Below are 13,824 nucleotides of genomic sequence, written 5' to 3'. Positions count from 1 at the left end.
TCTTTGGTCTCCCTGTCCCCTGTATAATGGAAACTCCAGTCCATCTCCCATTGTGAAGGCTCTTTTTATTACCTCTTCTTCCCATTTTGCTGAGTGAATTCGAAATTGTCCTTTTTTTTTTTTTTTAACACAGAGCAATTTAGTGTCCCTGCCTTCTCTTCCCACACTTACAAATTCACACTACTCAAGGCCCTAAGTAGGACAAAGAACCTTCTGTGCGTTAGGGTCTATCCTTAGAAGGGAGTTGTGGTTAGAAATAGCACTTTTTCTGTTATAATAATGATAGTGTTTCTGATTTACTGAGTGCTTACTATGTCCCTGGCACTTTGTCAAGTGCTTGCCAGTCGCTATCTCATTTTCTTACTTGATCTTCATTGTGAATGACACTGGGAGCTAGCTCTCACTATTGCTACTCATATTTCTACAAATGAGAATGAGGTGCCTGTGTCAGAAAAAGTAGGTAATTTACATAAGATCACACAGCAAGCAAGTGGTGGAACCAAATCTGTCTGGTTGCAAGTCTGTGCTCTATCCATTTCACTAGATGGCCTTTCAGGGGAAGGAGAAGGAGAAAGTAATCAGAAGACCCGAGGCTACATAAACGCAACACCATCTGTTCTCATATTGTTTTGCAACTGTAAAAGGATGGTTTTATATGTTGGCTCATTATGCCTGTGAAGAATGAATAATCATTATCATCACACCCATTTTGAAATGAGGAAACTAGGGTTTTGTGGGAGAAAGGGAGTGAGGGACCAGGCAGCGTAAGATATTTGATTTTAAGATCACAGAGACACTAGTTCTGGGTGATTACAGAGATCAGAGTGTGACCATGGGAGCCAGTGGCCAAGGTGATGTGAAGAGGAGACCAAGGACTGAGGGATCAGGAAGCCACGTGGCTTCTGAAGTCACCAGGAGGATTGGCAGGACAGGGGCTACTGAGGATGACCAGGAGCCAGGGGCTGAAATCGTCAGTGCATAAGAAGCCATTGGGGGTCAGTGATGAGGAGGGGTAGAAGGTGGTATGGCTGGAGAGCAAAGGAGAAGGAACTTTTGTACAAGCATGGAAGTGGCAGTGCTGCCCCTGCCCGCTGGTCCTATGATGTGAGGGGAGTGGAAAGGTGAGAAGCCTTCTGGCAGAGGGCTACAAGAGGAGTCCTGGAGGAAGGTCAAACTTCGATAAAGGCAAAAAAGCAATCTGACTACTCTCTGAGGAAGGAGAGGGTGTAGGAAAATTTGTTGACAAAGGGACAGGATTCTAGAGGGCACAGTAGAAAGGGCTGCCAGGAGATGGACAGTGGGAAGGTGAGTGGAAGTTGGGGGGAGAAGCTCAGAACAGTATAAGAATGAGTCTGACGGAGAAGTCGATCAGAGGGGCTTTCAATTGGGTGGTTCCCCAAATTGGAGAGACAAATTGTAGATAGGGTCATAAGGGAACCTGAGGGGGAAATGGTTCTGGTATCTGACTCAGACCTCTAAGATTTGAGTTGGGGAAGAGCGTGGGAAAGGACAATGATTCTAAACCAAAGCTGGCAGCTCGCTTCCGTGACTTCAGGAAGACTTGAAGTCCAGGTCAGGGTGGGAGGATACGGTGCCAATTACCTCATATACCCGCCTTCTCTAGTGGAGTTGGGACTTCCTGATGACCAGGCAAGAACACCTTTCTCACTCTAGGCTGCTGCTGGTCATGGGGAGCCCCTGGAAGCTTTTTGTTGTCGTTGTTTTTGTGCTTTGTTTAACAAGGTTGATGGCAATATGGTGACGTTTGGAATGATCATTCAGACTGCTGGTGTAGAGGATGGATTGCAGAGTGGAAGCAGGGAAACCCATTAAGAAGCTGTTGCACTAGTCCAGGCAAGAAGCTAGGAGGCCTGAACCAGAGAGAGAGAGAGCAGTGGAGTCGGAGAGAAAGGGAAGGGATAGGCAGATACGTTAAGGAGGTATTATTACCAGACTGATGGGATGTAGGGCATAGGGTAGAGGACAATGCCAAGGTATCTGGCTTAGTTTCCTCTTGTAGTTAGCAGTTCGGATTCTGCGTCTCTCCCTAGGCTTTTGTGAGGATGAAGTGATGTGATGGACAGGAAAGTGCTTTGGAAATGGCAAATCTCGGTACCCATCATCATCTACTTTATCATCAAAGCTCTCTGATCACCTAGAAAGTTTCGTCTGCGGAACGAGGCGTGAGGATTAAGATAAATCACATCGAGCTCTGGCCTGGTCACTCAGTTGGTTAGAGCATCTCCCTACACATACAAGAAGCAACCAATGAATGCATAAATAAGTGGAACAACAAATCGGTGTTTCTCTCATCCTCCCTCTCCCTCTCTCTAATCAATAAATTAAAAAGCATTAAAAAAGATAAATCACGATAGTCACTCTGATATTAGGGAGCTCAGGGCCCCCAAGATACGTTGGACACCTGTGGGCAACAGGGATGGGGCGGGGCTAACACGAACCCCGCCCCTGGGCGGGGCGGGGGTGGGGCCTGGACGGGGCCGTCGCTGTAGCCGGAGCCTCAGCCCCAAGTCCGGGTGGTGGGGACCTGACCAGACCCGCTCGGACCTGCTCCGCCCTGCTCCGCGAACCCGCTGCACCTTCCGCTGCCTGCTGCCGGGTGGGCCGTCCCGCTGAGCTTTTGGGGAGCAAACTGCTCTCCCGCACCCGGAGTCCCAGGTAAGGGGCGCGGCCCCGGCGCCCCGCCCGGGAGGACCAGGGACCGCTCCTTGGCGTGGGGCGCGGAGAAGCAGCTCGGGGCAGCGGAGGGGACACGGAGGAGAAGGGGGTGGGGAGGCCCTAAGAAAGGGGCACCGCCGCAGTGAAGGGGCGCGTAGCCTGAGGAGGGGGCGCTGAGAGAGGGTCTACCCGGACCGACCGTGAGGGCCGCAAGGGGAGCCCCGAGGGCGGCGGGGGGCGGGGGTGCAGCAGGAGTGCGGGGGCAAGAAAGGGGGGTGCAGGGGCTAGGGGAAATGGTGAACGGCCGCTGGAGCGCAGTGAGGGGAAAACGGAGGGCGTTGGGGGCGGGGAGATGTGAGCAGAGAGAGCTGGGGGGGGGGGGGGCAGTTCGAGCAGAGGGTACCAGGCGGCAGAGGGGCGGTGAAGGGGGGGGGTCCTGAAGCCGGAGCATTGAGAGGAGCGAGGGCTAGGGGAGGCGTGGAGGTGCCCAGCTCAGGGGAGGGGACTGGCCGGCGGGGGCCGTTTGGAGCTGGAGAGGAGAGAGGTGAGGAGGTAGGGGGCTCTGGGCAGGGCAGGGTTGCTGGTGGGGGACCGGGGATTTGAGTATGGGGAGCGGGGAGCTGCGGAGCCTGCCCAGCTGGATACAGGCGAGGCGGGTAACCTGAGCCGGGGCGAAGGTTGGGCTTGGAGCTGGGAAGTCTGGAAGAATGGGAAGGTGGGACCTCGGGCTGCTGTGCCCGGCCTGCAGAGGAGAGGGCGGGGAGCTGCTGGAGGGAGCGGGGAGCGGCCTTGGATTTGGGTAGGGGGCACCTGAGTTCCGGTCAGAGGTGAGGGGTGGAGAAGCACTGCCCTGGGGCCGGGGGCCGGGGGCTGAGTGGAGGAACAGTCAGGGAACTTGGAGAGTTCAGGGTGGTGGGCGCGCTGGGTCAGGCTGGGGAGGAGGTATGAGAGTGCAAAGATGATGGGGGGCGGGGGCCGGGACCAGAGTGGAGTCCATGGCACCCAGGCTCTCAGAAGACTGCGAAGGGGACCCAGACACTGGACCCCATTACACTGCCACCTGTGATCAGAGACAAGATGAAGAGAACCACGGACAGAAAAATTCACCCACAGGCTGACGATTGGGGAGTCCAAGTTGTGAGAAGAGACTTTTAGGAGAGCCGGGCAGCAGCCTCTGGAAGCTACTAGAAATGTGGAGGGAGATGAGAGGAAGACAGGGCCCTCCATCCCAATTTCTCAGAATCCAGATGGAAAAGGGTGGGGGATAGTAAATGACATTAGGGGTGTGTGTGTGTGAGTACAGGTGGATGCCCACCTGTTCTGTGCCTATAAAGGGTAGAAAACAATGGAAGTCCCTGAAAAGCCCTGTCTGTGGTAGTAGAAGCCCTGGTGCTGTGTTGGCCAGAGGAGAGACATTCTATTAGAGGACGATGGGCCAGGGGTGACTTTCTCCTCATGAAGGATTTAGCTAGTAGTAGAATAAAGTATGTTCCTGTCAGAGGAAACAGTATGAGAGAAGGCAGAATTAGAAAATGATCTCTAGCCCAAGAGATAAATCTCCACTCTCTTAAGGATTGTGATATGAAGGGAGGCATCAGTAACCTATATATAGGATGTTTAAGAAGGTTTCCCATCTAAGCTTGAACTGCTTACGGTTCCTCTCCATCTCCTCAGAGTGTAACAGGGCCTGGCTCATTCACGTGCTCAGTGAATGTTGACTGAATGAATAATTGAGCTGTGGTTGTACTAGTGCCTCGATTTCTTTATCCACCACCAAGAATTGTTGTGAAGATCATATATGATAATGTGTGTGGGGGGGAAAGAACTTTCATAAACTATAAAGCACTGTACAAAAGAGAAAGGCCACTGATGTTATTATACAAGTGTGCCTACGTTCTGTCAGTGACCACACCCATGGCTCTCTGTCTCCAGTCCGGAGAAAGAAGGAAGTGAACATTTTCCAAGCTTCTTTTTATGCAAGATAGAATGTGTTGAAAACACCTGGGATTTAGTAGATGCTCAAAAAATGGTAGCTGTTTCTGTGGGGAAACAACGAGGAGGTAGGCTGGCTGGTGGTGATGAGTTGTCAGTGGGGAATGACCTAAAGAAAGGTAGAATTAGAACAATTAGTAGAGTATGGCTTCAGGGAGGAGGTTGCCTATACTAGGGTGAGGTCCACATACGGCCAACTCCCTCTTTATTCCTCGTTGATAAAAGTTCCCAACAGGAGCACCTCTTATGTGTCAGATCCTGTCTAGATGCTTTTCCAACATTGACTACGGTCTTCCCAATAATGCTCTTACAAATGAGGAAACTGTGTCTTCGTCATGTGAAATTTCTTGCCAAGATCTCACAGATAATAAATGATAGACACGGAAACCGAATCTAGTTTGTTTGGTTTGGAACCTAGGCTATTTCCACTACCCAGGATGACCTGATTAAAAAAAAACAAAACATGAAGCACATAGACAAAAATAAAATAAAATAAAATAAGGGTTTTTATAAAGCACTCTCCCATAGACCAGTTTTAGTTCTTACAACAATTTGCCAGGGAGTCATTTTATTAACCCATTTTATAGATGAGGAAACTGAGGCCCAGGGTGTGATCTGCCTAAGGTTACACAACTGCTGAGAGAGCAAAGGCTCAACCCAGGTCTCCTGACTCAGTTGTATGCTTTTTCCATCAGGGGAGTTCATCTATTCACTGCGTGTATTGAATTGATCTCCTCTTGCTGGATTTTAGGGCCCTCTTTTCCTCTCCTCTCCCTTCCCCCTTTCTTGGCTGAAGTTGGCTTCTTCTTAGGTGTTTATTTCTGCGGCCTATCAGACTGGACACATTATTTGTTTCTCACACCAATTCTTAGAGGAGCCATTTTCTTCATTCCCTAGCCAGGAACCAGGGATGACTTCCCAGATGGTCCCTGGGCCTTCATCTATATTTCTTGTCACGGAGACAGTGAGCTACCAGGCGCTGTCATTTATGTAACTGTCACAAAAGAGAGGGAAGATGTGTTTGATCCTTATCCCACTAGTGTGGTTCTGCATGCGCCCATGTGCAGTGACCTGTCTGCTTCGATCTGCCTCGGGCAGCTGCTCGCTAGGATGCTTTTTATCTCTCTTCCAAGTATCTGGGTAGCCCCATCTTGAAAAGATCCCCTTGGGGGCTTACATCTGAACGTCCCTTCCAACTGAACCTCTCTGCCCTCTGCCTCTTCCTGATCTCACACTACCTACTGGGAAAGCTACGCTGTGTGCACATAAACAGTGTGGCAAGTGCTAGGATAGAGATGCTCAGGGCGCTGGGAATGCTTCTTTTAAAAAATATATATTTTTATTGATTTCAGAGAGGAAAGGAAAGGCAGAGAGAGATAGAAACATCAGTGATGAGAGAGAATCATTGATCGGCTGCCTCCTGCACACCCCATACAGAGGTTGGAGCCCACAACCTGGGCATGTGCCCCAACTGAGAACTAAACCATGACCTCCTGGTTCCTAGGTTGATGCTCAAGCACTGAGCAACACCAGTCGGGCCGGGGATCCTTCTTTATTCACTCTAAAATTGTTGCAGTTTTTTTCCCCCTCTAAGTCCAGTCCAATCTGGGAGTCATTAGATATTGGAAGTTCGTTCTGGTCACAACTTGCTATGTGACTTTGGACAAATCACTTCTCTTTGTGGAGCTTCAAGTTTTGACCTGTGAAATGAAGGGGAGTGGATCAGGCAGGAATGAAAACTGTTTTTTACTCTTGCCTAGCTCCTCACTCTCACACCTGTGGCAGGCGTAGCTAATAAAGGCTGATTCTACATGAGGCCACATGCAGTTTTCTCTACACAGTGAAACACACTTATATACATTCTCTTGTTTAAAATTTACAGCAGCCTTGCAAGGTAGGTAATATCATCATGTCATAGATGAGGACACTGAAGCGCAGAGTTTAAGTGACTTACCCAAGTTCATACATTTATATTGAGCTGCTGGGAAAGCTGGGCCAGGAGCTAGGCTTTTTGTTATGATATAGCCGCCACTCCGAAATCCCTTCTAATTCCAGGTATCTAAGAGTGTAAATAGCTGCATCAGAAAAATGAAGACCGATAATATAACACTTACATTGATAGTCTGGCACATGGCAAATGCTCACTAAACGTTTATTGAAAGGAATAATATGCCCTAAGGATTTACTATAGATCCAGTATTGGCAGGTGTAAGGATGGATACAACTCAGCTTATTCCAGGAAAAGAAGGCAGATAGTTAATTGTAAAACAAGCTCAAATAATGTAGCCCAGATCAGGGAGAGGGCAGTTGAACAAGATTTGACTGCAGAGGTAAATTAAAGGGGCCAGTGAAATAATATTTATTGAGTACCTCACATGGGCCAGGAAATTATGCCAGATTACTTACATATTTGCACCACAGGTCTGTGAAATAGGTGGTATTTTCTCTATTTTAAGGTAAAAATACTGTGGCTTAGAGAGGCCGCATGATTTGTCCAAGAATTCAGCTGAGGAGTAGGCCTGGCATAATGAACTTTCCCATAACACTGCTGCATGGTACTAGGTCTAGGCTCAGCCGGTAGCTATGAGGCTTGGGCAAATCCTCCTAATTTCTGGCTCTCAGTTTCCTTCTTGATCAAATGGAAATAATAATTTTGTAATTTCAATTTTATCTCCCAGGTTTATTTAGAGGATAAAATAAAGGTCATGAAACTGAGGTATAGATCATATCTGTGTTTTAGCAAAATTGCTCTTTGACCAGCAGTTCCACTTCTAAGATCGTTTCTGAGGAAATAAACAGGAAATTGAACAAGTATTTATGTAAAGAAATGGTCACTGTGGTTTAATATCTCTCTCTCTCTCTCTCTCTCTCTCTCTCTATATATATATATATATATATATATATATATAAAAGCCTCAGTGACTGAATGACCGATCACTATGACACACACTGACCACCAGGGGGCAGACGCTCAATGCAGGAGCTGCCCCCTGGTGGTCAGTGCACTCTCACAGTCAACCTCCCATGGCCCCGATTGGTCCGATCACTGGCCAGGCTGAGGGACCCACCCGTTAACGAATTCATGCACCGGGCCTCTAGTTTATAATAATTAAGAATATAAAAATAACAAATATACAACATTAAAGAATTGGTCATATGACACATCCTTAGATGTAATATAATGTAGTAGCTAATTGAAATAATATTTATGAAGAGTTTTAAAAGTCTAGTAAAATATGACAATGTTAAGTGAAAAGGAGCAGGGTACAAAACTAATGAAAATATTATCTTAGCTGTTAAAATGTGCATAGAAAATATAAAGTGGAATGTTTAGTATGTTATCATTATATACAGATAAAAATATAAACAGACCTCTATGCTTATATTTACAAAGACTATCTCTGAAGGATTAATGAATTGGTAACATGTTTGCTGTTGAGAAGAGGAACCAGAGATTGGGAATCACGGGTGGGAGGTTGTTTTTTTTTTATTTTTTTTCCTCTTTATTGATGAAGGCTGATTCTACATGAGGCCACATGTAGTGGCCTTATTCCCCCATTACCCCCCTCCCCCCAAAGTGGGAGTTTATTTTTTGTTTGTTTTTTTATTGTAAACCTGTAGATTCCATATTACTTATTTTTATGCTAAAAATTAAGAAAATAATGCAAACTGCAGATGGTGATAAAGTAGTACTTAGAAATAGTAAAAGTTTGTTTGAATTATTTTCAATGTGTGTATTACTTTTTAAATTAACAAATAAGATATAACTTAAAATAGATGGCATTTTATTGCATGAGAAATAAGGGAGGAAATACACTTAACACGTTAACAATGGCAGTTTCTGAATGGAGGGGATGTCTGGTCATTTAAAAATTTCTCTTTATACTTTTAAGCTCTTTTCTAAATTTTTACACTTTCCAAATTGGAATTTTCTCTTGTAAATAAAGATGGCTGGCAGCCGAGCAGAGGATAGTGTGAGGGCATTGTGGTTGCTTCCCTTGTTTTAGATAGAAAAAGCATAATTCCTTTGCCAATTCTTAAAGTAGGTTCTGCATCTTGTACCATGAACAACTGAAAAGTTAGGGCTATGAGACAGTTTAAGCACCCTCCCCTCCAATATCACTTTCTTCTTCCATGTAAATGCTCTGCCTCCAGTTGCCAGGGGTCCAGGGAATGTTCTATGCCTGCTTATTGAGCCTTGCCATGGAGCAGATTGATACAGGAAATGTGGCTGCGGGTCTCGGATAAAGGCTTGAGAGCTGGGAGAAAAGAGAGGAAAGAACAGAGGTCACCACATAATGAAGTATTATTAAAGGGCTGCCAATAAATTATCCCACGTATTTGTCTGACCTTTCTTCAGGAGAGCTTTAACCTTACAACTCACTGGAGAGGCTCATAGAAATAAATCCACCAGTCTCACTCCCTTTCTTTTCCTTTGGGGAAAAAAAAGCAGGAATTCCTAAAGAGAGTGACACCTGAACATTACCTCACATTAGGGCTGTCTTCCCACCGTCCCCTGACTACTCATTCAACATGTCTGAGTACCCAGCGCTGAACACAAAAGGAGAGTACATAGGGAGAAGCCGGGTGCCTACAGCTGGTAAGATGTAGAAAAAGCAATTAAACACTCAAAGACGATGGGACCAAGTGCTGGATTATAAAGACCAGATTCAAGTGTTCAAGAAAAGGGGAAGATGGGTGGCAGGTCTGAGAGGGCTGGGGTCTCAGGGAAGCCCTGGCATGTAATAAATACTTGCTGAATGAATGAATGAATGAATGAATGAGTCAATAAACAAAGGATCTATGTTTTGAAGGATTTGGAATAAGAATGACTTATGTTCACACCTGTGTGGAGTTTACCAGTTTATTAAGGTCTTACTCATTGTTATCTTATTTGAGTCCTATAACAGCTCTGTGAGGGAAGCAGGGCAGAAATTGTTCTCCCATTTTCCAGATGATGAGATTAGGCCCCAGAGTGAGGACACGACTCTTATTAATTCAGGGCACACTTACTTAGTGCTGATCATGTACTAGGACTTGTGCTAGAAGCTAGAGAGGCAGAAACGAAGTACTTTAAGTCTCAGATGTTTGGTCTAAAGGAGGAGCTAGAATAGTACAGTAAACCGTTCTGAAGTAGTAGAAAGTGCTGTTAGAGTGCTCTGGAAGTACAGGGCAGGAGTGCATGTCCCTGCCATGCACCGGTAGGGGAGACTTCATTGGATCTACAAGGGTGAGCAGGAGTTTATTAGGAGAAGACTTGTCTAGGCAGAAAGAAAGAATATATGTCTAATGGGGCAAAAGCAAGACATATTGCATGTTTGGAGTAAAGTGTGTAATCTGGTATAAAGTTGCACAGGTTGGTAGGGAGAAGACTTAGGGGAAGATAAAGTTTAGAGAGTTTATTCGCTGGTTCTTTGTCAAGTTGAACAGATTTGTCTTGATCTTCAGAGCTGTGAGGAGCCATAAACGCTTTTGAAATGGGAATGATAGCCTTATACAGGGTCTTCCTGGAATGTTTATGTATATTCTGTTTTAGCTTCTCCCCCATCTTACCTCCCCCCGCCCCAAAAAAAAACCACACACACACAAAACAACACCAAAAAACTCAGCTCAGGAGCTGCCTCTCATAGGAGACTCTCCTTGACCACCATTCCTCCAGGTTCGGTTAGATGCTTCTTGTGGGCTTCCTTAGCCAAGACTTTCCTACCGCTTTGTTACTATGAGTTTATGTGCTTTTTTACTCTAATCTGTGGCCATTCAGAGGGTAGACACCATGTCTGATTCATATTTGTATTCCCCATGCCCAGCACAGGGTTTGACCCAGAGCAGTGTGCTCAGTAAATATTTGCTGAAGGAATGAATGGGAGGAGTTGGGTTCCACCCAATCCTGAGACAACATTGGGACAGGTGCAGTGATGGGGTGATTCTGAGTTGTATGTATTTCCTCAGTGATGCTGGGGTGGGGAATGAGTATGTGAATGGCGGAGTGACCATTAAAAGGTTGGTGACACTAGAGATGTGTTCCTGAGTGACCACAGGTCTCTCCTGCAGATGGCTTCAGTGACCGATAGTAAAGCCGGGGTCAAAGATGCCTCCGACCAGAATTTTGACTACATGTTTAAACTGCTCATCATCGGCAACAGCAGCGTTGGCAAAACCTCCTTCCTCTTCCGCTATGCTGATGACACCTTCACCCCAGCCTTCGTCAGCACTGTGGGCATCGACTTCAAGGTGAAGACAGTCTACCGCAATGAGAAGCGAGTGAAGCTGCAGATCTGGGTGAGTCCTAGGCGTCTTGGGCAGGATGGTCCTGACAGGGGACTAGTCTGCTAGTACCAGGGCTAGGGGATGGGGCCGGTTTGGAACTTCTGGGTCTTACAGCATCAGACACTAATGCTGTTGCTGGTCTTGCCCCTGGAATGCCCCTTGCTGGTTTTAATACAAGTTTGCTCTCCTCTGGGGGCTCAGTTGTTTCTGCTGCTTAACTATCCAAGAGGCTTTATTCTGGCCTGTATCAATAGTGACAGAATCTGGGCTTTGGAGCTGGCATCTACATCGTAGGGCTATGGGTGCTTATATAGTCCTGGAACATAGTTAATGCACAATAAATGTTAGCTATTGTATCCATAATCTACCACTGCATAACAAATCACTTCAAAACTTGATGGCTTAAAACAGCAATAATAATAATTCATTACTGCACAGTTTTTGTGACTTGAACGTTTAAGAGTTTCTGGCTTATGGCCTCGTATGAGCTTGCAGCCAGATGTCAGCTTAGATAGCAGTCATCAGAAGGCTTAAGGTGGGAGGGGTTTGGAGGATTCCTTTCAAAGGTGGCTTACTCATATGTGTGGTACTGGCCTGTTAGAAGGCCTTAGTTCATTCCCAGGTGGCTCTCTCCACAGAGCTGCTTAAGTCTCTTCATGGCACGGCAGCTGGCTTCCCCAGCTCTTGAAAAGATCCAAGAAATCTAAGAGGAACTGGCAATGTCTCTTATTGCTCAGCCTTAAAGTATTCTATTGGTCACTGATTCAATGTAGAAGGAAACTATACAATGGTATGAATCCTGGGAGGTGAGGATCATGGGGGACCGTTTTGTTAGCTGGCCATCACAGCTACTATTATTGGTGCTCACCGGTGGTACTAATAAAATATATATATATAGTTGAGATGATATAGCAACATGTAGATCATATACTTTGCAATAAGGAATTAGCATTGAGATTAGAAATTTTGAACATTTGTGATTTTAAGTATTCAAAACATGTATTATTTATTATTCAACTTGTTAAATGTACATTAATACATAGTACATATATCTTATTGGTATAGTCTGTATACAGTACTTTTCTTTTTATAAATTATTTTAATATATTAATATTACCTTATAACTAACCCCAAGAGGTAGGTATTATTTTAATACACTCCTATTTTACAGAAGGAAAAATATTCAGTTTCAGAGAATATTAGCTTGCCTTAGGTTGACCACACAGCTATAAAGTGGGATTCCAGCTTAGATCTTCTGAATCTAAATTATGTGATCTTTCCTCTACACTGTTGAGAAGCACATTAGACCTTATAGAACCTATATTTCCATGTATGACAATGTTAAGTATTAATTTATATAGAGATAAAAGTTTATTTTGTTCACTTTGTCTCTATTAAAAGCATTGAAGAAACATAAATCATTAGAAATGTCAGAAGCTCTACAGACCATTTAGTTAATTGGTTTTAGAAGTGGGGTCTCCAGATCAACAGCGTCAGCATCATCTGGGAATTTGTTAGAAATGCAGATTCTCGGGCCCCTCTTCCGATCCACTGAATCTGAAACTCTGGGGTATGGCCCAATAATCTATATAGTAAAAGCCTAAGTGACCATTATGACGGAATGACCTGAACGACTGGTCGCTATGATGCGCACTGACCACCAGGGGGCAGATGCTCAATGCAGGAGCTGCCCCCTGGTGGTCAGTGTGCTCTCACAGGGGGAGCGCCACTCAGCCAGAAGCCAGGCTCACGGCTGGCAAGTGCAGCGGCGGTAGTGGGAGCCTCTCCCACCTCAGCAGCAGTGCTAAAGAGCAGCGAGCTGAGCAGTAAGGAACAGTGAGCAGGTGGGCGGTAAGGAGCGAGGGGTCCCAGACTGCGAGAGGGATGTCGACTGCTGGCTTAGGCAGACATCCCCTGAGGGGTCCTGGACTGAGAGATGGCGCAGGCTGGGCTGAGGGACCCCCCCCCCCTTCCAGTGCACGAATTTCATGCACCGGGACTCTAGTCTGTGTTATAACAAACCTTCCAGGTGGTTTTTGAGGCAGGCTAAAATTGAAGAATCACTGATCTAGTTTACCTCATGGTGAGAATCAATAAGCATTTATTAAGTACCTATTATGTGCCAAGTGCTTCTGCTATGTTATCTGACATTTTCTTTGCAGCCAACACACGGCAGGGTGGGGTGTGTGAGAACACAGGATATTTGGGGCATGGTGAGCAAGACAGTTTAACTAGAGCAAAGCTTTGAAAGAGCAGGGATGGGGTGCCAAGTTAAATTTTATGGAGAGGCTATCAGACGGCACAACAAACAGAAGGTTCTTGCCATGGGTCAGAGGGTAAATGATTGATGACTCCTTAGGGAGCTGAAGAAACTACTAGAGTTTACTTTGTCTATGAAGAGAAAGTAAAAGATACTAACATTTACTATATAGATTGACAAAGATGTCTTCATTTGATCTCCACTTTAGACGGTCACATAGTCTACACTCAAAAAACCTTTAGGTAGGAATAGACATTCTGCCCTTCTAAGGGGTTGGCAGTGGTGGCTCCCTCACTCTTCATTCATTTTTAGTCCATCGTGAGCTTTTGCCGTTTTTCTGTGCCTGGTTAAGTGGATTTATTGATTATACTACCTAATTTTAACTAAATGGACCCACAATGGATATGTGGCTTTAAAACAGTCCTGCAAAGAAACCTCTGGTTGAAGACTGCACTAATTATAGTGAGCCCAAATGAGCACAGAAAATGGCTGAAGTGATATTTCTCTGACTCCTAGCACAAGTTCATTGTCAGCCATGTTTTGAGGTAAAATCAGTGATGATCTAATTAGATTTGACATAGTCAATCACATTGCTTTTGCTAAAAAAAACCAAAAAAAAAAAAAAACCA

The 13,824-nt window shown here is 45.5% G+C and overlaps 1 protein-coding gene across 1 annotated transcript in view; it reads left to right on the top strand.

Annotated features, from left to right (window-relative positions):
- Nucleotides 1-2,528: 2,528 nt before the first annotated feature.
- RAB3B (RAB3B, member RAS oncogene family) overlaps nucleotides 2,529-13,824 on the top strand; it is a 70,550-nt gene continuing 59,254 nt past the window's right edge. The window contains exons 1-2 of the mRNA XM_079776643.1: nucleotides 2,529-2,676; nucleotides 10,720-10,947. Of these exons, the coding sequence (XP_079632769.1) occupies nucleotides 10,720-10,947 (228 nt within the window). The 5' untranslated portion in view covers nucleotides 2,529-2,676. The remainder of the gene's footprint in view (nucleotides 2,677-10,719; nucleotides 10,948-13,824) is intronic.

Source organism: Cnephaeus nilssonii, assembly GCF_951640355.1.
Source record: "Cnephaeus nilssonii genome assembly, chromosome: 7".
NCBI lineage: Eukaryota > Metazoa > Chordata > Mammalia > Chiroptera > Vespertilionidae > Cnephaeus > Cnephaeus nilssonii.
This window is presented reverse-complemented; position numbering and strand designations above follow the sequence as displayed.